General features: G+C 35.6%; 1 protein-coding gene across 3 annotated transcripts in view; it reads left to right on the forward strand.

Moving 5' to 3' along the window:
- Positions 1 to 24,342, forward strand: part of SCAF8 (SR-related CTD associated factor 8) — a 107,992-nt gene that overhangs the window by 54,258 nt on the left and 29,392 nt on the right. For 2 of the 3 annotated variants that reach the window (XM_067293590.1, XM_067293589.1), the window contains exons 18-20: positions 536 to 616; positions 1,237 to 1,458; positions 2,105 to 3,818. In XM_067293590.1, the coding sequence (XP_067149691.1) occupies positions 536 to 616; positions 1,237 to 1,458; positions 2,105 to 3,804 (2,003 nt within the window). In that variant the 3' untranslated portion in view covers positions 3,805 to 3,818. Of the gene's footprint in view, positions 1 to 535; positions 617 to 1,236; positions 1,459 to 2,104; positions 6,436 to 24,342 lie in introns of those variants that run through there. The other variant, XM_067293588.1, reaches the window with a different exon arrangement.

Here is a 24,342-nt window from a genome sequence, read left to right on the forward strand (position 1 = left end):
AGTAAAAATGAAGGTGAGCATGTAATGACTTGTGTGTGGTCTGTGTACATCATGCTTTGTATATTTTTCCATCAGCTGTTGTTACTGTTGGAACAAGTTGGCCTTTGAATCTCTAATTTAACCTAGTATGGAATTTCTTATGTCTAACTTGATATTATTTCCTATCACTGTATTCAGTGGAGAACATTAATTAAAGCTGAATCCTTTTTGATCTTTCGTAAAAATTAAACAAAAAGAAAAAATTCTCAACATTACTCTCCTGTCTTTGGAAAATATGGAAACTTTGAAAGATGAACGTTGAAAGTTTCTTCTTTAGATATTGCCAATGGAAATCATTTTTAAAGATACACAGGCAGATCTTTTACAATAAAGATGGGATGTTTTTGGAAACAACTGCCATTGGTACCTCTTCCAAAACATCTGTTGTTTGCTAATCCTCAGTGAGGCAACTTTTCAGGATGAGTGCTGTTAGTGAGGTTTTAAAAGCATGATTTTATTTACTTTCCATTGTAATAATGTTATTTTTTCCATATAGGTTTTATGCCTCCCCCAGTTCCACCTGTTGTCCCACCACCTGTTGTCCCACCACCTGTTGTCCCACCGGTAGTTCCAACACGTAAGTTTAATTCTTCTAATGATTGTTGTATGTCATGAGAAGCTTAATTGTTTGAGCTACTACTTGTTAATTAATCAAAACTGTGTTAATTCTATCTAATGGAAAATAGTAAGGTACAGGCTATTGGTTAGCTGTATTAAGTAGGTACTGAGAAGAAGATTTACAGGACTTTTCAAGTTGACTGAAAAATAATACTTACCGTGGAGTAATTGAAAAAAATTATGGCAAACGAATTTTTTTTATTCATATTTATACTTTAATATTTGAATCTGATTGTGTACATATTCTGGTGTTTTTGTTACTTGAGCTATTTGGTGTTGCTGAGTAATTTATAATTTATTTTGCTTCAGCCTTTTGACTGTATCCATTCAACATTTTAAAATGTCTGTTGAAAAGTATTTATTGCTTAGGTTGCCAGTAGTTTATGGTTGCAACAAAAAAATTAACTACTAGAGTGTTGGTTGAGGATAAAAAGTGCTATCAAAACATCATAAATCTTGTGGTAATTAAAACAGTTTCACTTGTTTTGATTATATGATCTGACAGCTTGACCTTTGCCAAACTAAACTTGAAGACTGAAAATGCGCTTATTGTGATACACTTCTGTTATTTCTCTACAGCTTTAGTACAGCCTCCATTACCAATTACTCAAGAGGCGATGAAAGACGTTCCTTTTACTAGCCTTGTTCTACCAGTTGGCACAGTTAGTAGCAATATAGCCACTCCAACATTATCCAGTGGAAGCGTTTTTAATCCTCTTCCAAGCAACAAACCAGAATCAGATGAAAAAGGCTCACATCTTACAGACCTTCAGATTTCTTCCAGTGAAAACAATAGATCTGGTAAGAAATGTTTTTATTGTCTGATATTTTCACGTACAACAGACATCATACTTTTGAGTTTTTAATGCAGATCCTTGTTCATTGCACTAATAGCTACAGAGGAGGAAGTTTTAGGCCAGGTTTCATTTTCAGTTTAAGATGAAGGAGTGGTGGGAATCATCTTTATCATCGTCTGATGGTTGATTTCTGACATCTCATGCTCAGGGGGCGAGACTTTGTAGACTGGAGAAGTAAAGCTGAGCCACTGGGAGTCTTTTAAGAATACTTTTAAAAAGTGCATTCTTTCTACATAAGTGGCAGTGGAAAGGAGTAGGAGAGGGTAGGATAGTATAATATTTAAAAAATTCTGTCAAAGATTCTGACTCTTCTCTTTCACAAATTAGGTGATGGTTGTGGGGTTTGTCAATTTTAAGCTGCTCTGCATTCTTTACTGTGTAGAGATAGTGGTTTTCATGGCTTACTGTCCATTTATCATGTATGTGATTAAAATGGTCTATGTTCATTATACAGAAACGGTGACAGATCTTGTCAGTATCATCGCTCTGACTCTGTTAATTAAATAATGGATTAAGCTGCAATTTGTTTTGAATATTCTGTGTTACATTGGTAATTTCTGTTAACTGTTCTTGTTGTTGCTGCGTTTTAGTGCAAAATGATGTCTCAAGTAGCTCTGGACTTACTGGAGGAGTGCAGCCACCCAGCATTTCAAGCAGTTCTGGGCTTACTGGAGAAGGGCAGCCACCCAGTGTCTCAAGTAGCTCTGGACTTGCAGGGGGAGCACAACCACCAAATGTCTCAAGCAGCTCTGGACTTGTGGGAGGAGTGCAACCACCAACTGTTTCAAGCAGTCCTGGTCTTGCAGGAGGAGTGCAGCTACCCAGTGTCTCCAGCAGCTCTTCTCTTACTGGAGGAGTTCAGCCAGCCAGCGTCTCAAATAGCTCTGGACTTATGGCTGGAGTACCACCACCAAATGTCTCAAGTAGCTCAGGGCTTCTAGCTGGAGTGCATCCACCAAGTGTCTCGAGCAGCCCTGTGCTTCTGACAGGAATGCAGCCACCCATTGTCTCAAGCAGTTCAGGACTTCTGGCAGGAGTGCAACCACCCAGTGTCTCAAGCAGCTCTGGGCTTCTCATAATGCCACCACCCAATGTTTCAAGTAGTTCTGGACTTATGGGAGTGCCACCACCAAATATTTCAAATAGTTCTGGACTTCTGGCAATGCAGCATCCAGCTGGGGTTCAAAATATGCCTCATTTAAATATTAGCAATCAAAGGATGCCGGGAATGCCTATTTTAGATATCCGCCCAGGCCTAATGCCCCATTCACCTGGACCAAGGTTTCCGTTAATGCAGCCTGGAATACCACCACAGCGCAGTATTCCTCCTCCAGCAATCCTTGATCCATCTCTTCACCCACCACCTCGAGGTCCTTTTCCCCCAGGAGATATTTTTAATCAAACAGAAAGACCTTTTGGAACACCAGGAAGACAAAATATTGATAGCATTTCTAATTCAGAGAAAAGACTCCCGCTTGGAGGTGATAACATTCAACAGGAAGGAGACAGAGACTATCGCTTTCCTCCAGTAGAAAACAGAGATAATCTTAACAGACCATCCCCAGTGGATGTCAGAGATTCTGTTGGACGACCACCTGTTGATCCAAGAGAGGGTATAGGAAGACCTCCAGTGGATGGAAGAGAACATTTTGCAAGACCACATGTAGACATGAGAGAGAATTTTGGAAGACCAGGTATAGATAATCTTGGTCGAAGGGAGCATTTTGGTTTCAATTCAGAGAAGCACTGGGGACAGAGAGGAGATTACGATGAAAGAGAGCACCATGCCTTCCCTATTTATGGTGGCCCTAAAGGCTTCCATGAAGACAGAGAGAGGTTTCGGCATGTAAACTATAGGTTTGACAGTAGAAGTGGTCCCAACTGGAATAGAGGATTTGAACAAGATGCTCACAGAGATTTTGATGACCGCAGAAGACCCTGGGAAAGACAAAGGGATAGAGATGACAGAGATTTTAATTTTTGCAGAGAAATTAACGGAAACAGATTTGGAAGAGACAGAATGTCAAACAACTGGATCCCCCCTCCACATCCGAGGGTTTTTGAATATTTTGATGGGGCCACTTCACAACGCAAAGCTGATAATATGCCCCAGGTAAATGGTGAAAATACAGAGACAGAAAGTCAGCCACCAACTGCGCAGGTGCAGGACAATCCAGAACTTTATGAAAAACTGACATCTTCCAGCGAGATAAACAAAGAGAAGAGCGACACAGAAGCTGATATAGAAAATGAACCAGTGGTAGAAAGCACAGAAACTGAGGGGACATAATCATCACTCAGTAGGTAAAAGATACCTTTTGTAAAGTTGTCATCTCTCTGTAATAGATAAATGGCTGACTGGACCTTAGCAGTTCACTTTTGTCCGCCAGAATTAAGTTAATCTGATGTTCATGTTCATCTTTCACTTAAATAACTGTACAACTGACTTGTATAGAACACTGTTCTTAATTTGAACATGGTAGGTAAATGTTTTTTTATTTCTCTGGTAAAGCATAAACTTGCCCCCACTCGCTTTTAATTTCACAAAGATAAAACAACAGCTTGTCAAACAAAGACTTCCTATGGAAGAAAATGGAATTTTTTAGATACTACCCTTAGGTTGGCTATCGAAATTGTTATACTTGGAAACAGGTGCTGGTGTATCTTGTCCGTGTTTTTAGGCTGCTGCAGAATTTTAAAGTATAGACAAAGCTGTGATATTTTATGTTCCTACAATTTGGCAGAAAAAGAAATGGCCCATGTCATTTAAGGAGCATAACACAGAGATTAAAAGTGATTTTGTAAAATCTACACTATAGTCTCTGTTTTCTCTAAAGTAATTGTTTGTGATTTGTTCCTCGTACTGCAGTGGGTTTAAAAAAATGAAAAGTACATTTTAATGTTGGGTGCATTTTGTTTTTAGATGCCAATAAAGCATATTTGTTTGATAACAGTGTTCTAGGTATTGTATTTTTTTAAAAAACCTGCAAGCTATAAAAACTTGGAATCAGCTATGATATGTGCCTAGATAGTTGTTGCAAAAAGGTTTATATTACTTTGTAAGACCAATGCAACAGTTAATGTGCAAGAAGGAAGCATATGCTTTTTACATTGAAAATCATGCAGTCATATTAGTTGATGTATATAACATATGTATGTAAATATTTGTGTAAACTGTATGTAGATGTCACTATTTCTGTGCGTGCCCGTGCATGTGCACACACTCACAGAATAATGTAGACAGTTTAATAAAATTGAAGTGAAATTAGGTTATAAAAATTTGCCTTTCACCTTCTTTAGGTAGTAAGATAACATTTATTTGGCTGCAATGTGTCATGTTAATCTTCTCATGTTCATAGTTATGTACATTCTTACTACTTCTAGAAGGTGGAACATGATATGCTGTAAGGATATACAGTAGGATTTTAGGTTACTTTTTGAAAACGCAGTTATGCATGAAGCCAAAACTTAAGCAAATATTTGCATTGTCTTATTCTGTAATATATTTGGTATTCTGGATAGGTAGTGGTAGTATTAAAGTATTTTGTGGCTATTTGTTTTCAGTGACTCTCCAAAGTACAGAATTGTTGCACGAAAAGTTAAAAGCTGTTGTTGGTCTAAAAAAGCCTGTGTGCTTTTAACGGAAATAACAGGGGCTTTGTGTTTTGGTGGCTTAATATTGAAATAGAACCTCTTGCTAAATTGTTGAGATGAATTGGCTGCTTAGGTAAATTAGTAACACTATTCTCTCATGTTTCACTTACTTTGCTCCTTTTTAAATTGGTGGTGAAAGATTTGGCTATATGGTAATGTAAGATTTTCAATTTGTCCACTTGCGTGCATTCCACCAACTTTTTTCAACATAACTTCTGTTGAAATTCTGTGTCTGAAAGTATCCTTTCACTGAGTTTTGAGAGAGCTCTTTTTTTTTTCCTCTTGCTTAATAGGATCAAAGAGTAGATTCTGTTAAATCAGTGCCCTGTTGGTAGAAGGAACATTTTTAGCTCACACTAGATTTTTGATCTTTATCATTAAAGCCTAAACAAGCAAGTTTAAATTCTTCTCCCTCTTCCCCCAAAGTGATGAAAATATGAGGATGTTATGTGAATGTAATGCATAAGCATGCCTTGAACGTAGAGTCCAGTTATGTATGTATTTGTTGCCCTCCCTCTTGGGAGGGCGGTATTTTTTCATTTTGTGTCATGGTTCAGTTTTAAAATTATTAGGACTTTTATTCTGGATAGCAAAGAAACTGTCAGCTTAATGAAGACGGCCTTTTGAAAGAGTGGACATAAATGATTCTTTGTCTGCTGTGCAAGTAGTAGTCATTAGGATGCCGTGAGATGTGCGTTAAATAATTATTGCTTTGTAATAGACCTTGCTGACGTGCTTATTACCAGAACATGTCTCAGGAATTGAGATGAACAATATTTAAGGCAAAAGTACCTTCATCTGCAGACTCTGTGGATCGAAGAACTTGACTGATGATGCTGCACCTAGCAATAGTACTTTGGTCAGGCATACGTGGTTGTGAAAGTCCAAACACACAAAATAGCTGTAAGAGTTTTTTATGAAATTAAGTGATTTTATTTCATTTAATATGTGCAGACTGAAAAGATTTCAGTTACAGACCATGTAAATACTCAAAATCGAACATGAATATTGGCAGTAGCTTTTCTTTTCAAACATTTTAAGTGCTTTTTTAAACTAAAAGTTAATCTGTTTTGCATTTTTCTAAACTGGAACTTGTAGTATGCCAAATTTCTCATAGTATGATGGTGCAGGTGAGAGAGGTTAAAATAATGCAGTTGATAGTGACATAAAACAATGTATTATTGTATACATTGTACAATGTATTATTTAATGATTTTTCATCTTTGCTAATATCTTTCAAACATTAATAAATTGGCTACTGTACTTAGTATGTGTGTTATACCATCAATTTCCAATAGCTATTTTAATTTTTTCATAGAATAAAGTTTATTTCACAGTCTTTAGCTTCATCATGTTTAGAGCTAGAACTGTTCCATTTCTTATTTTATTAATATAAGGTGCAGACAGATATTACCAAAGAGAAGTATTCAGAAGGGACAAAATATTAGCAGATAGGGTGTGTTTTCTTCATCTTGTCCGTTGAAATTTTTAAATCTTTCAGAATTTGAGTGAAGACTGTCCTCTCTCACTGTAGATTAAGCCATCGTAAGCCAGCCCTTGCACTGAAAGGAACTGTCCAAATATCCAGATTAATTCCTTAATGTGGTTCACAGTACAGGAATGTAATTTTTGCTGATAAAAAGGAAAGGGTGAGAATGGGGCAGAAAGAAGACAGGGGTCAGACATTTGGGCAGCAGTTCTGGCCGGTTTAAAGCTTCCTCTAATGATGAAAGCTAACTGTCGATTCCAGCAACTAAAGAAACTAATCCGTAATGTTTTGTCCATGTTTTTATTTACATAAGCAATATGTATATTGAAAAATACTACAGATAGCTTTGCAGACAATGCAAACAATGTATTAGGCATACACATTTACTGGAAAACCGTACACATTAGCAAGTTGTTTTAAGCAGCCTGTGATTCTGATTTCTCACTGTACTGTACTTAAGCAGATTACTGTGTCCATACAGATGACAAAGATAAAACACAGCCATTGTTTGCCATAATGACATGATTTCTTTGCTGGAGCTTTTTCTTCTGTGAAGTATTGGTATGCTTTCTTTTTTTTATGTAGTGTCTCACATTATTATTACAAACTCAAGGGAATAGATTCTACTAGATTATTTTTAGTAGAATACTACACCACTCTTTAAGGCATTTGAGTGATTTAAATGACTTTATTTATGAAGTTAAGGCAAGACAGGAATACTGTAATCAACCCTGTAGTGTGGCACGAATAGGCATTATTTAAGCGCTGTTGGAAAATTATCAAATAAATTGTTTATAGAAGGTATTTGTAAAATAAGCCAATTTACTGCAGAGAATTCTCCCAAAATACTATATCAGCAATTTTGAATGTGTGCAAGGATACACTATGTCTGTGAACACTTAAAGTGCTCATTTTCTTGATTCATGTTCCACTAACTCTCGAATCTTTTGGTCATTTAATTTGAAATTGGAAAAAAATGGAGCCCAAATTTCCTCTTTCACATTTCCAATAACATGTTTTAAAAATAACATAATAATGATGGCTTCTCTGTTTTAATAATGGGACCTGAACAGATATAACCTATTCAGAATATCAGGAGTCACCAAGAATAACTAGGACAATTTTTCATTATTGTTAATTAAGGTAATGAAAAGATCTCTCCTCCCCTGCTGACAGTTATTGCTGATTCTTTGAATTTACATTAGTTACATTTTCCTTTAAAGTGCTGGCTTACACAAGTAAGAATGTTCTGTGAAGTCATCTACTTCTTGTGTGGAGGATTATGTTTGGACCTGTTTTAGTCAAATTATTGCTGATGAGAGATTGATTTAAAAGGCATGAAGGCAGGGTATCTCTCAGCACTTTTCTACAGAATATGTATTTTTAAACTTTTACTTTGTTTTCTAAATTTGGAGATACTTATCTGAACAAGAATGACAAAAGCATCTTTCAGTCATACCGTTTTACTGTATTCATTCACATCAGCAGAAACCTTGCAGTGACAAAGATTGTATCTTACTGGACAAACTTCTTAATTGCAACTAGTCTTATATCTTACATTTTTCCTTTGAAAGGTCTTATTTGTGGTGTTTTTCACTCCACTTAGCCTGTACAGGTTCTAGAGTTCTTTAGATACTCAGTAAACATTTTGAAGCTTGTTTTAACATATGTATGACATTTCATACTCAAGAAAGGTCAAGTAGAGCTACCAAAATGAGAGTGCGTAACATCTCTTTAAAAGTCATAACTTCCAGCAAAGGTGTATATGATCTGAGCAGTGTTTCTTGTCAGAGATAGGATGGTGTGAGTCTTCTAATTGTTCTGAAGTTGGTAGGCTGTATAATTATATTAGCCTTATTTCTTATATTCTTTCCTATCTTGCACAAACGTCATGGAAAAGAGCAGTCTCACTGAACATCCCAGTCTTGGAATTTTTTAGAATATTTTATCTTATAATTGGCTCTGATACCAAAGATTAAAAGAAGGAAAGACTAATGATGTATACACTCTTAAAAATTACGTGCAGTTGAAGATGAATGTATTTTCTCTTCTTAAGAAGTTTAAAAAAAGTTTAAAATACACATTTCAGCACTTGTATAGCAGCAGTGATAGTGATATCACTGGTTTACTAATTTTATTCTATTCTTTGTCACTTTTTTTTTAACAGTTAACTCATTAATGCTTGTTTAATGTTTTCTTTTCCTCCTATCAGATGAAATTATAGTAATGCCCTTAGTCAAGGAGTTATTTTATGCTTTACAGGAAAAATATGGTCAGAGAATATTTCAACCTGTAGATAATTTAGTTTAACAGTTTTGCTTCCTGACTGGTTAATGCTTTAATGCTGAAATGTTCCCCTTGAATGATTTTCCGTATGCATCTGTGTCATAATGGATATAAGGGTTCACACTAGCATGTCTCAAGATTTTTGCTGAAATAAGGAAAAATTACAAGACTCTCTAAGGTAGATAACTTGATGTGTTTCTAAAACTAGGGCAAACTTCACATACAGCTGTATTGATCTACATATTGGAGTATTATAACTGTGTGCAAGCCAGTGCAAAAAATCTTCACTAGGTAAAGAATATCAAATGGATATAGAATTGTTAACTAAGACCTAGATAGATAGGAGTCATGTAGGCCATAGATGCAGGGGACTTTGGATCTGAACGCGTCTTTCACACTAAAGGAGGGACTATAATATAATTGCATTCGACAAACTGAGAAATGTAGCCTGGGGGGGGGGGGGGTTGGCAACACTAGAAAAAAATCAAAGCATAAATAAGAAATCTGTTAAATAATTTCAAAATGCTTAAATCCCCTTTTTAAAATTTGTTTACTGTCTTTGAATCAAAGCTATATCATTGTCACTGTAGTTTATCAAGAGAAAAAAATGGTTTAGATTTATGCTGTTTCTGACGTCTTTTAACAATGCAGTGAAACACAGTTTTCAGTGTGCCTTAACTTCTTTCCTGTAAAAAGGAACATATGTTACAAACTAGGCAAAAATGTGGTCAAAATCAGCAAATGCTTGTCTACAGAATTTGAAGTGTAATTTTGGGTTCAATGATTTTTTTAGAAAATTTTTGTCATTTCAGTAGTATCTACATAAATACTAAGTGGAGACTTAACTTTACAAACATTTATAAAAATTATACTACAATATAGGATAGTCTACTGTACTAGAATATTAATTTTTCATTTATTGTCCTATACATGCAATATGTTATTCTGTTAAGTAGTGCCCCCACAAAATTCCTCTTACCACAAATAAGAAATATTTTTTAATTATATGATTGAATTACATAATTGGATTATTTAAATCTAAGATAATCAAAAGTCTTTCTCTTGAAATTCATGGTTTACTTGTGCAATGTAACAACCAATATAAGAAATTCAATACTGAGAACCCTGTTAATCAAACTATCTGTGATTAAGAGGTATCATTCCATAATATATTGAAAACAATTTGAAATGTTTGCTCATTCATTTGGAATTCTATTATTTATTAGAAGCAAAATTAATAGCATATTCTCAAATTTCTTGTTGATGAAAAATTTTACCATATTAAAAAGATTGTATAAAATTGATGGGATGTAGTTCTGTGCATTCTTAAAATGAGTGAGGAATCCATTATTTTTGTTAGAATAGAAACCTTTGAAGTAATTAGGTTAAGGATTTTATTTATACAAAACATTGAAATGTAGTCTTAAGTTTTGTGTGCATCCTGTCTGCAATTTTTAATTTGTATGTATACTTTGTATGTGCTTTACATCTGCAATCCTTATAGCATGATCAAAACTACTATCAAAAAATAGAAAAAAATGGCATAAAACGGCAAGTTCTAGCAGACTTTAAGAATATTGTACAGATTGGACCTGTATACACACAGTGGATAATGTTGTTTCAGAAACAATAACTTGCTAGCTTTATTTGAAGTCAAATAAAGACTCAGTTACAAATATCAATAAATCTTTCTTTTTTTTTAGGTTTAATAAAAGCTAATGCACACATTCTGATTAAATATTCACTGATTAATAAGCATCCAAAGATATTAAGTAGTCCTGAGCATTTTTCTTAATGTTGCTCATATGCTCAAAAACAAAAAAACAAAAAGACACTAAATGAAAACCAGGAAGTTTCAGCTAGATGTGTAAATATTTGTAAGGCTACAAGTTTCTTGGAAAAAATAGCTTGATAGAAATGTTAATATATGTATTTGATTATTTTTTAAGTAATAGATACTGCAGAACACAGAAGTCATCAAGTAAAAGGATGATAGAGATTATTTTGTTTATGAAGAATATGTTGAACTGAGATGTCAGTGTAAAATCCAAGATTTGGTTTTCTCCATTTGAGTTTTCCCCTATCTAAATACTGACTTTAATCTGAATGGTGATTAGAGGATATTCTGATTTGTTATATTTTTACTCGCCTCTCATGTTCATCACTGTAATACAGGCACAGACAGCTACTGAGAAGTTGGGAGTGATGTTGTTTGGGACAAAACCATCTGAGAAATCTCTTAGGAGTCAGAAAAGGAGGTTACTGTTGAGTAATGTCTGCTTAGTGCAGATATAACTACTGGTTAATTTTTAGTATCTCAGTAGTTAAAAGGAAGAATGTATTTCACACTTAGTAGCATCCCAGTTTGGAAAGTCCTGGCTACAATATAATTTGCTTTCAGCTGTCTGTAGAAAATACAGTCCTTTTGATGAAATTTAGTACATTGGTTTTCATGGTATTTCTAGAGACCCAGAATAATGCTTCTTCAGCCTTAATATAAAAACTGTGTGTGAAATCCTGCTTCAGTTGATTACCAATCGCTGTTGCCGTTGGCTTCACTGGATCCAGAATTTCAACCCCTTTCTCTTGTGTGTCTCAGTTCCTTCTCCTGCAGCTTGTAGAAAAGCAGGTGGTAGAAGATTATCTGGTTCTATGTTCATTGTCTGATTTCTACTGCTTTTGAGCCTAAAGCCTTCTAGGGTGTATTTTTTTTTTCTTTCAATTCCTATTCCCCCTGTGTAAGTATTTGAGCAGACCGCCCTGTGTAAAGCCTGTTTTGAGAGTCTAAGACTATGAGGGAGTAGCTTGTACTAAGTGTCTGAAATATGGCCAGCCCTACGCTCATCTATCACATGGTAGGAAATTCATAGAATAAGAAAGAAAGCAATTTAAAGCTAGTTAAACACACTGGGTTTTGCTTCTGTCTCTCCAGAAATGTTTCTGAGTAGATTATATCAATACAGCATGTAGCTTTGTAGAGCAACCCTGTAAATTCATGTTCACTGCTCTTTGTTCAAAATCCATGATGTATTCTCGTTTTCTTTTCTCCATCTGCCTACTGCTTTTTTGGAAGGTTGTGTTTTGTTCAAGTAGCTTAATCTTCAAATGATTTAAAGAAAAAGTAATGTTCTAGGTTAATAAAGTTTTCTTCATTTTAGAATGCACTGCCTAATTCTCCTCAATAATTTTCATTTTCCAGTGGAAAGTTCTTACATTTCTGTATGAACTAGAGTGGAGATAAAAATGGATGACACATTAAAAAAAACCCAAAGCAAAAGACAAATAAAACTTTTATCCAAAATATATATTTTGGGGGTCATGATAGTTTGAGGCCAGCATGTTCAAGAATATAACTAAAATGAGACTTTGCCCACCACCTAGCTGTTTAGGCTGTCAATGCTTTTCACAATTTATATGCGACTTGAGAAGTTAAGCACAAGTTAGAGTGACCTCAGGAGTTATCCCATGCAACACTGTTGCACAGTGTGATGAATGCAAAAGTCTTGCATTTCCCTTTTCCAGATAATATAAGCTTTCTTATTCACAGTGAAGAAATTTAAGCTAAAAAATGTCTGAAAATGATGAAGGATTTCACTTTTCCCAACTTTGAAAATTCATTCATTCTAAATCTGTCTCATCTTTTGAGGAAAAAGCAAGCAAATATGAACCACAAGGAACAAATACGCCAAGACAATTTTTTAAACATTTCTAGCATTTTTATGGATAAGATAATAAAATCCAAGGAAAGTCTGCTAAAGAACTCAAAAAGTTTTAACTCATGTTCTGTTATACCAGCCTGATTGCTCCTTTTAGAAAGGAATCTATTTGAAAATTTTATTTTCTTAGAGGAGCTCCTCAGCAAAGTTCACTGATTTTCTTTTCTCTCATTCAATTTTTTTCTGAAATGGTATCTAGTAAACATTTGATAATATAGCTTTGAAATGGTACGTCCTGTCTTCCAGTAATTGTCTAGCATTGACTTGAGATGCATACTGCAAGATACCCAATACATTAACATTTATTATTGTTAAACTATTGAAGTATATTTATCAACAGCCATTTGTGGAAGCTTCTGGAAAGCTTAGTCACACTATTTACGATCTGTGCATCACATGAAAGGATACACAAAGCAAATACATGTCAAAATGTAGTATGGACTCTTCCTCTTGCTGTACATCCTACAGTCGTGGGTTCCTCTAGCTGAAGCATCTTTTGAGTTTTATCTTAAAAGTCTTGCTGTGTCAAAGTTAGGCTTGGGTGTATTAGCATATAGATTCAAGTACACATCGTCTCTGAAAATCAGGTCAATATTAAACATCTGAATTAAGTTAGGATTTTAAATTTAACTTGCTATGAAATATTTGGCTGGTTACACCAGATTTTTATAGCATTTGGTGGTTAGAATCTTATTTTTTAAGTAAAACTAAGCAAAATTGTCAGTATAAGTCTAGACTTAAAAGCTAAAACAGTGTCAAGAGATCTTACAACTATAAAATCATGGTATACAAGAACAGTGTTAAAACACAGCCATTACCAAGAATTCTACAGTTTCATTAGGAAAACAAAAAGTGTAAGAATATCTTCAAAACATGATCACAGTATAACAAATATACTGCTGGCTGAATTTGGGGAAAACATGAAAAAATAGATTTAAAAGATATAAAGAAGTCCCACTTATTTTAATGGAGCATTGACTCACTCATAACAGTTGACAATTTAAATGCCATTATTAGCTACAGTTTGCTATTCAGTGTCTAATTGCCTCCCTTAATGCAGAAGACCTGCTGATCCCTGTACCCCCATGTCAACATCTACAGCTTTTCTCTTAACTCCTCTCTCCCATTTTTCTGCAGTTTCTAGAGTACTGTTAGTCAATGCGACATTTTCAATGGCAGAGGAGAGAGATGTGGCTATGGGTGAACAGATAATTCCTTAGAAAAAGGATTGTTTTACTGTTATTTTTATATTTAGATTTTTTACACAAACTGTCACAGAACTGCCATTTAAGCAGTGCAGAATCTGTAGACTTGCCAGAAAATTTAGGATTAATAATAGAGTTAGGAAGATGTGGCACTAATATTTATGATAGCTTTTCTATTTACTGAAAGTGAATTTCAACCAGAACTGTAAATGAAAAATAGAGTAATCTAAATGAAAATGAGTGAATTGCCCTGAATATCTAAAACGTAATTAATTTACACTAAGATACCTTTTCCTCAGGACAGTCATAAAGTCTTTTGGCAGAAATTCTGTGCTTCATAAAAGGATTTTTTCTCCTCTCTTTGAAAAGTGTATGTCAACTGCAAGTTTCTTCTTCCAAGGTAACAACTGTCTAGTTGAAGGGATCTTACTTTCTCAAACTTTAAAGCAATTCTAATCATGGCACAGTTATTTTTTTAAAAAGTTTTAGTGCTTACTAGTGTGTTAGTAGTAGTTGAATCATCTTTTATTTTCATTTTAAGGAATCAAAATGAGGATAACATGGGGGAAAAGTATATGTAGCGTACTTATGAAAGGCTCAGTCTTGTCTGTGATGGGTTTTGTTACTTGCGAGTTTACTGTTCTCAGCCTTACGCTGTAGAAAACAGTGTTCTGGTGGACTGTGACACAACCTTAATTACTTTGGCATTTTGATTAGAAAAACCACGTACCAGAACTTTTCATCTCAAGCTATGAAGTAATGAAGGGAGTCCAGGCAGGTCCAGGCAGTGCTGTTCATTATGGATGCATTTGCAAACTGCTAGAAGGTGTGCCGTTCTTGTGTAGTATAGACACAAGGTTCCAACTGACCTGTGGATCAAGGTTTTCTTTTCTATTTGATCCACAATAAGATTATTACCACCCTAAGTAGCAGAATAATCTTTTCTACTGAACTTTGTCAGGTGGTTAACATATCACTTAATATTTATAAATAGACTTTTTTGAAGTTAACTAAAAATACATTCTTCTTCAAGTTAATCATTGCTAGCTAGCCAGATTTGTGAATGCAGTGCTGTACTTGAAAAGAGCCCTGTTAAAAGCAAGAAAGAGGAGGGATATGCTTAAACTGCTATGCGTGCTTGTTTGGACTGTTTTTAAAACAGATCAAGATCTAATAGGTCTGTGAATTCCAATATCTAGGTATCACTTTCTGGGGAAAGGCCAAGAGTTAAATTTCAAAACTCTTCAGGGCTTCGACCTTTTAAAGTACTAGTGGTAGGTGGATGCCTCAAACATACCTCTTGCATCTGACTTCCTACTCCATGTGCAGTCTTGACCATGGTTGGCTACAGCCCCTGCAAAAGTGCTACATCCCATCCTCATCAGTGTTCCTAACCTAGATGTTCTTCAGCCTCCGTCAGTAGCCTTGTCAATCCGCCTGACACTGTTGTTCTCAATTAATTTCTAAAAAGTTTGAAATTCTAAATTTGGCATGTTTTCTTTGGTACGATATATCTACTGGAATAACAAAATACTTCCCCAACTTGTATTTCCTCTGTCTTTTAATTTCTTCAGCAAAGTTCTTTGCAATGAGCATTTCAAAGCTGATTATTATTGCATGGTTTCCAGCATCTCTAGTCTGAAAGTAAAGATGTTTTAATATGTTTTGAAGGAAATGGAACACTTAACAATTTCCTTATACTCTTGCTAGTCCATAATGCTTCTCCCACCTACATAAAACAGTGGTGTCCAACCAGTCACTGCAGCCTACTTTCTTGCTTTCTCATGGGGGAAAGTGCAGTATGTTTCAAAAAGTTCGGATTTACAGCTTCCATGAAGAGTAATTGCTCAGGCTATATACAGTGAGAGAAGCGTGTGAAAAGAGTGAGTCTCCTTTGCCAGGACACCTTATCCAGTTTTGGCCCCCTCTTAGCAGCAAGCCCTTGAATATAGGCAGACTAGAATGACAGCTGTATGAGTTGCTCCCATTGTTAACTCTTACTATTAGTGGGGCTCTAGGACCTTTTAAGACTTACAAGTCCAGCAGCTGGTTATCCCTTTCATAAAGTGTGGCCAGTTCTCAATCATTCATTTCAAATACTCTTGAAATACTATGGTTTGGAGCTTTGCTTAGTAGTACTAATAAGGTATGCAGATACTTAGAATCATTAGGCCTTGTCTGTGACATTAAGGAGACAACCACCCTCTCCCACACACATACCTTTTTCTGTCTTTTCTTAAAAAATATATATATATAGCTGATCTTTCACTATTTAAATCTCTCCTGCATTAAATAGAGCCAGCTAAGTGCAATAAGGATGGGGGAGCTGTGTATCCCCTGCTCACAAAATTAATTGACATTTAATATGGTGTAGATCCTTATACTCTACACCAGTGCCATTCAATTTGCCATTTCCAGATGGTAGTTGAATCTTCTTTGACCACTCTTTCTAAAGCTAGCACATACAATCTGACTGTACAGAGACTACAGTACAAGAGTTTTGAATTTGTTTCTTTTTATCCTTTTATCTTTTATCCTTTATCCTTTAAACTTGCATTGGTTCTATATACAATGTGCTCCTGGAAAAAATACCTTAGTAAGAGTTATAAATTATGTTTTCTGCATTTATTTCCATCTGAATGTGTCAAAACATAATGGAGTGAGAGGAGTATGCAAAAATGAGCAAAAAACAGCAGAATAGCATGGGAGTTGGGAAAGCTACTCTGTGAGGACTAAGGATTGAGTTGTGTGCAGAGGCAGTAGAGATATTTGAAGCTCAGCCACATTTCCTGTGGATAATTACATTATATTTTAATCTGCACTCTAAAATTATGAACATTTTCACAGTTAAATTCATAGATAGTAACAAGCCGTTATGTGACAAAGTACACTGGGATTTTTCTTTCAAGAGATACTAGTTTTGTGAGAATTCACATTAAACAATATAGAACCTTCTGTCACAAAGATGCAAAATGTTAGGTATTCGAAAACATTTTCTAAGAACTTGCCTCTTTTGTTAGTGATACAATGAGCTTGAGACTTGATATTCCTTTCTTTAGCGTTTTAGCACTGATTAAATTTGTTTTTTGAAGTGTGAGCAGTGAGCCACAGTGACTGCCATGGGGTTTTGATGAACTGTGAAATTAAAGGTTTTGTGAAGTATGTTAAGTGAAATTACTGTGTTTTACATGCATTTCACTCAGGTGTTATGCAGAGGAGGTGCCTAACTAACTCATGTAAGGTTATTGGTGAGGATTAACGCAGCCATACTTCAGCATTGTTTGCTTTGCTGTAGTTTTTGGTAATTTGCAGATTTCAAAGGTTTGCGTTACTTCAGCTTTACCATTATTTACCATTACCATTATTTCAGCTGGTGAGAAAATACCAGACTTACTTTTAAATAAAATGTACTCACTGACTTCAGTTTCTTTGCTAAGCCTTTTAAGGCTAGTTTAGTGATTGAAAAAGAACAGAATACTGAAATCTAACAAGATTCTAATTTTAAAATAGAGTATTTTTGAAAAATGCAAATAGTCTCTAGCAACTGTTGAGAAGTTACAGTAAAACATAGGGCAGGTAATTTTGCCACCTGCATGGAATATCTTTGAGCAAGGTACACTACCCAATATTAATTTTCTTTTTGTAATTTCAGCATAGAATGTTTTTGCAAACATTCACTCTTTTTCATTTTTGACAGAAATTTTAGTATCAGTTTTTACTGCTTGCAATTAAGATGACTTTTCTTCCCCGGATTTTGATTCAAGTAGATTGTTTCGTGATGCTTGGTTGCTTGCTGCTCTGAAGCCAGCAGAGGGTGCACAGAACATGCTAGTCACAGCTATTTCTTCATGGCCCACTGAGTTATTGATACATTGAAGCCAGACAGCTGCCCAGTTAAACCTTACTGAGATGAGGTACCATGCAACTAAAATATGATTCTCAAAATAATTACATAGTTGTGCTTCACTGCACTGTTTTCATTCCAGTTTGTGAGGGTATGTGCTAATTGGTGGTAATTTTTTGCTCTATTGTATGCCAGGCTCAGGATAAGATGCAAGGTCTTAATCTTTTAAACACCCGCTAAAATTAACAGGGATTACACATTTATCATTTTGAAGGATCAAGGCCTACTTTAAGAATTATTGGTGAATCTGAATTGTTTATTCTACTTTAATTGTTTATTGTTAATTGTTTATTCTACTTAAATTGTTTATTCTACTTTAAGAATTATTGGTGAATCTGAATTGTTTATCACTTTGATAGCTTATAAGAAAGTTCTGTGAAAGTGGATATTTAGTTATTAGTTGTATCCCTGCTTTTTTGACTGACCATGAGAAAAGACTCTCAACACTAACCTGTGTTTGCACTGAGGCTCTGCGGTAACTACCACAGTCCTTCCCCACTCGGACCTAACAGCATTGCCTACCTGCTCCCAATTTGTATCTTATCTGGCCCATTACAAAATAGTTCAAGGGGCTAGATAACTTCTAAAAGTTTGTTTCCATTTACAAATCTTGATGAGAAGCGAACAGTGACTGCCTTGGGCTACTTTTTCGCAGAATACTTTGCTCTGCTTCATCCTGAAATACTGCTTATTTTATAAATCAGAGAAGCATAATCAGGAGAGCTCAATTAAGAAATGTAGTTGAGGGAATCTGATTTTCATTATCTTTAGTAATTTTTTTTCTTAGAATCTAAGAATACTCTATTTAAATACTGCTTAGTAAGTTTTATTATGTCAAGTACTCTATTTATAGTATAACATGTCTGAAGGAGGACCATCTGCGTATGTTTCTGAAGACAACTGGGAAAAGAGCTTTTTCCTAAAGCTGTCTGCTCTTGTGTTGGGGACTAGGATTTGGGGTGCTTCATAGATTTGTTACAGGTTTTAGTAGCATGAATTCTGATTCCATCATCTTTCGCATATGATTATGCCCCTGTATTTATAGGGAACCTCAAAGATATCAGTTTTCTTTGCAGACTAATGTTCATGGACTTGTATGTAGTTATATTAATATAGCTGCTGATTTTCTGAATGTGATTATAGGACTGCTCTACCCCAGTAAAACGTTAATAAAACTTGTTTCCAGAATAGGAATGTTGTAAATATATTCATACTTTCTTGATGTTTCTGGGTAGTGTGACCCTGGTGAGTGATGCATGTCATCAGATGGCCTACTTCATCATGTTTAGACTGCTCAGGTTAATAAGGAATGTGTTTTATTATCAACTGTGTACGGAAGTTAGCATTATCAGAGGAATCCAAATACTACTCAAAAGGAGAAAAGGAGGTCGTCAGCTCTCAGTTACCACCCATTTAAAAAACCTGATTCTCTGATAGTGACTAGTTTTTCTTTTCAGCCTTCTCCTGCCTCCTGACAGGGCTGCTGGTATCTCACCACTCCTGGAGTGTGGCGTGTGTCAGAGCAGTGTCATGTTAAATCTGTTTTGATGTCAGCCTATCCCACCAATAGCAACAGTTAAGAAACTGGAAAGTAGATGTAATCCTAGATTTTCAACTATAATCTACTTCTCTCACATCAGTCTTGTGAGAAATGCTATGAATGCTTTGCAAAAAAATTTTTGCATAGTAATTGGTCATGTAAGTGATCAAGTCTAATGAATAAAGACAATCCTTTGGCTTTAACCCCCAACAAATTTGCTCAAACATGGGTAGTATTTATTTTACTACATTCATTATCTGAAAGATTTCTTCATGAAATCATTGCCTTTATGCACCCTATTTAACAATTAATGTATTTTAATACTGAATATATTATACTATATATATAATGTATATGCTTAGATGTATTAGTATTCAATAATAATATATTCAATGTTTTGAGTATATTGAAACCTTGAGCACATTTTTTATATATCTAGTTTCAGTTGCTTAATGTAAAATATAGGTGCTATTTTCAGAGAAGAAATACTACAGCTTAGAGTTAGACGTAAAAGGAATCTTAATATGTTCAACATGTAGGAACATATAGTTGTGCCACCTGAGCAGTCCTAATTTAATTTCTTTAACAATATTGCAAGGAAAGGGGGGGGGGGAAAGCAATCTTTAGTTCACATTCTAAACTTTAAAATACATTTATTACCAGTGTGATAGCATTGCGTAATATCACTTTGAGGGAGTTTTGTCCCACAGTGATGCATTTTTATCTTGTATTTTGTTTGGGATTAAATTTACCCTTGTGTCTGGATATCTGAGTTTTTAATGCTTGTTGTTAGAATAATTGCATAATCCTGTGAATTAGCTTACTACAAATCAGTGAAATAAACTCATTAGCTTAATTCCATTTTAACATGTTTCTGCTTTGTAATTTTTCTGGTTAGTAATTTTTTTCAAATACGTCTTGCTTTTTCAACATCTTGTTGGAATCAAATTTGTTTTATCAAATACATCTTGGTTTTTTGCTTGTTTCTAGCAGGCCAAATTCATCTTTAGCTGAGTTATATTGTAATTAAGTATCTTTGGATCTCAAAGCTTTTTAAAATTTTCTTTTGTAGTATTGCTTGTAAGAAAATATTTCTTCATTCCCATTGAGTTGTTTTTTGGTAGCTTTTAGGTGAAAATAGAAATCCAAAGCAGCAGTTGTCCTAAAAAACTTTTCTTGTGCACTTTCAGATGCCTTCTTATGCATTTCCTCTCTTCCTCCAGCAGATTGTCCTTGTAGAGGTAGGAAAGCCTTAATCCGGATTTAGAGTACATTGATTTAAGTAAGTGGTCTAGACTGAGGGTTTGAAGCTTCTTCTGTTTGTTGAGATCCCTGAAAACGTGCCACGAAGTTGATTGGTCACTGCAGTGCCATACAGCAAATTTCAACCTACTTGTATGAGGTTTGCTTTCCTTAGGTGCTTCTTGCTTAACTTTTAAAACATGGTCCACAGGTATCTAGGATGCACAGGTCAGAAACAAATGACCCAGGCAATTCATTATTTATATAATACCAGCAGTTATTTATTTTTCTGTCTCAAAGAATGTCCAGATGCCTGTAAACTGACTAAAGCTCATAATATCTCTTCTCTTTGATGGCTGGTCTTACAGAACAACATGGATTCTGCAGTGAAATGCAATGTCTAGCTAGTATAGTAGGTTTGAAGATTATCTTTTTTGTGCTGATTTGTGGTATACTTGCTCTCAATTTTACTGACTTGAGATGGTTGAGAGGAGCGATGATGAAAGGAGATTTGCATCTAAAGGAGCAAGTGATTTGAGGTCTATTTTGCTTTATAAAAATCCAGATCTCATTGCTAATAAAATTAGTTTGAGTACAGTTTGGATTGGTTGAGATTTGCTTTCAAGACAGTGTGATGTCTGCATTGGTTTCCATAGTCCACTATTACCTTTAATACTTTGTTAATTGGATTTTGTATTTCAGTTTTTTCCCAAATGCTTTGTACTCGATGCATCAAAAACAACCCACAGATTTACTTTTAGAATGTTGAAACGTGAAGGGAAATGCCAGGAAATCAGTGATTTTCACGAGGTCATCTTCATTGTAAGGGACTAATTTCTCATTCATCTGTTGAATAAGATCTTTTGCAGTTCTTCCCTGAGGTTCAAATCACCTTTGTTTTTTTTCCATACGGTACAGTGGATATCTTCTCACTCTGTTCAAGAACAATGTGATCGTAACATTCTCTGTAGCTAGACAGTAACGATTAAACTCCTTAAACTCTATTCTTTACTGTGAATTGAAGGAAGTGAAGGAGAATCTGATTTTACACCTCTTTAGGCTTTTAGTATAAAATATACTTTCAGCTTTTACATGGGCATGAAGTTTTGTCAAATACAGATTAAATAAGGTGTTTTTGTAAACTGTTGTTTAAAAAAGGCAGGAGGTTGTTTTTTTCACAGGATGTTATTCACAGAAATCCTGATGTCTCCTAAAGAGCAGGAAAGAGGTGTCATTACAGGTTTATATATCAGCAAAGGGGGAAAAAAAAACAACTTCTGTAGGGCCTTTTCTTCTTGTTAATACAAGTTGCATGACGGAAATGCAAAGAATACTCTCCACTCAGCCATAGCTGAATTTGGTGTGGTAGGGTTATACTATTTGGTTGCTGTTTGAGTTATCTTTTATCAGGGTAATGCAGTAGCTACAGCATGCACACCTTTTGACTAGGTGTCACCATGTGTATGGGACAAGGGCTACCTGTTTCCTCATTCATAACCACATGTCCTTACTTGTCTGTCTTGGATTGTTCTGCTCCTTTGCCATCTTGCCACCATATTACTGAGGGCATGTTAGTAGGTGGTAAAATCTCATGTAGTCCTTTCCTCCTGTCAAGAGCTCCTCTTCCTGCACTCCTCCTGTAGCAGAGAAAGAAAAGTTTCCCAACTTCCAGATTTTCTAGATTAGAGCTAGCCAGCTCCTTTTTAGACAGAAAAGAAGCAGTGTTTGAATGGTTAGTGAGTAGTAACTGAAGAAGTGTCAGTTGGGACAGATTCAGACTACTTGGGTGGAGAAGCACAGCAGCAGCATACATAACGTGAAAGCCTAAGGGCTGCTCTCCATGTCTGGATCAGTGGAACAAGGAAATGGATGTGCTTTTGTACAGTGACTTTGTTCCCGTGGCTGATGAAGGAATGCATACGGCTGTACAGAAGAAAATTGTGTTGCCTGTTTAAAGTGAAAGACAAAATTCAGTACATAAGTAATGACAAAGCAGATAGATATTTGATTACTTCTTCAAGTTTCAAATATTGTTTACGAATAACAACAGTATATAGATTCAAAGGATGAAAACTGAAGATAAAAATTATCACCTAGAAAATAAGATACATACTATCTATATAATTCTCTTACATATAAGAAATAAAGGGTAATTTTGCTTTTCCATATTTTTCATTGTCATTGTAAATGACCTGCGATTTTACCACCCTGACCCCATATCAGGCCATAGTACATGCACAGCCTAGCTGCTGTGAAATGCTACCCGGCTGATTTCCTGCCCATGCTCTAGATGCAGCTGCCCAGCAGGTCTGTCCACCTGGGTTTGATACATTGGCTGCCCTGGGAATGTGTGATTGCCAGGGCTGTGGGGTGGGAGGGAGCAAGTATGTCATCTGTTAACCTCTTTCCTTTCCAAGTAAATCTGTGTGCAGAAATTTCTCATTCCTTGAAAAGTGTATGTTTTACTGGCATTTTTCAGGGGATGGTTTACTATTCAGTGAATGGTATCAGTTTCCAAGGGTCAGCTTTTTTAGGATACTTCATATATCAAGAAAATACTTCTATTTTACATATTCTTGTCATTAGGTTATAAGCCACCTTACAGTCACTCATCCAGCAACTGGCGTACCTTTAACAAAAAAACAGTGTTTCTTTGAACACTGAATCTCAAACAGTTCTAGCTGAGAAGCCTAGACATTCTCCTGGTAACTTGACAAACCTTGAAAAAGCTGTTGCTTCTTATTTCATTTTACAGTTTCTTGCTTTCTTTTAAGATGCATATAAAAATCTATGAGGCCCATAAGAAATTTTATCATTTGGAAAAAGTCAACAAAATTACTTATTGTTAGAGCCAATTCTAAATCTCCGACATAGGAAACCTTTTGCTGCCTAGAAAATGGATATGATTTTGAGAGCAGGAACTATGTATGTATTCTATAATGTGTTCATATTTTACATTGTTATTCTGCAGATACTCAAATTGTATGCAAAAGTGAAAGTATGTATTAAAGAAACTGGCTCTTCCAAAGGCAAAGCTAACTCAGTTTGTAAAACCCAAAGCCCATCTGCTTGGATTTCCTGGATTCCTGACATTCCTGATTTCCTGGAATTCTTTCAGTGTTGAAGACGGACATATTGGTACAGGCATGCAATGTCAGCGCATAGGAGAATCCTTGCATAATAACTAACATACAAATGTTTGCAGAAATCAGTGTAGATAGAAAGGAAACTGCAGACATCTCTGTCATCTCTGAAAGGTTTGTCCGATTTTGGACAGACTATCCCTTGTGTGCAAGGAAGTGGAAGGAGTTTGGTGCTGAACCCAGCACAGATGAGGCTTGCTGCCTGCCTGGCGAGCGCTCTCACTGCGAGTTCAGCTGTGCTGTTTCCAGGCTCAGCCCAGCTGCAGGGCGTCTCGGCTGCTTTTGTGGGGCCCACAGCTCGGGCCAATTACACTCTTTGAATGTGAGGTGACTTTGTGCATGGCAAACTCAGGTATCGCTGAGCTGTGTTGCTGGAGCTGGCACTGGAGAGCAAACACATATAATGAGTTTTTTTATAAAATTAGCGCTAGGCCGTGACTGTGTTCGACCTGCCCAGCACCACATGGAGTCACATAAAAGGGTCTACTTTACTGCTCTGGGCCTGTTTGGGGTTCTTGTGGTTATTCAGGTCATCACAGTTCCCCCATCATTATTTCTGATGGACTTTATATCCCTGACAAATATTTATTCTTCTAAAGCGTATTTTAAATATTCAGCAAAGACACAACTAGAAATGTTAACTTACAGT

The sequence above is a fragment of the Apteryx mantelli genome, chromosome 3 (genome assembly GCF_036417845.1).
Source record: "Apteryx mantelli isolate bAptMan1 chromosome 3, bAptMan1.hap1, whole genome shotgun sequence".
Classification (NCBI taxonomy): Eukaryota; Metazoa; Chordata; class Aves; order Apterygiformes; family Apterygidae; genus Apteryx; species Apteryx mantelli.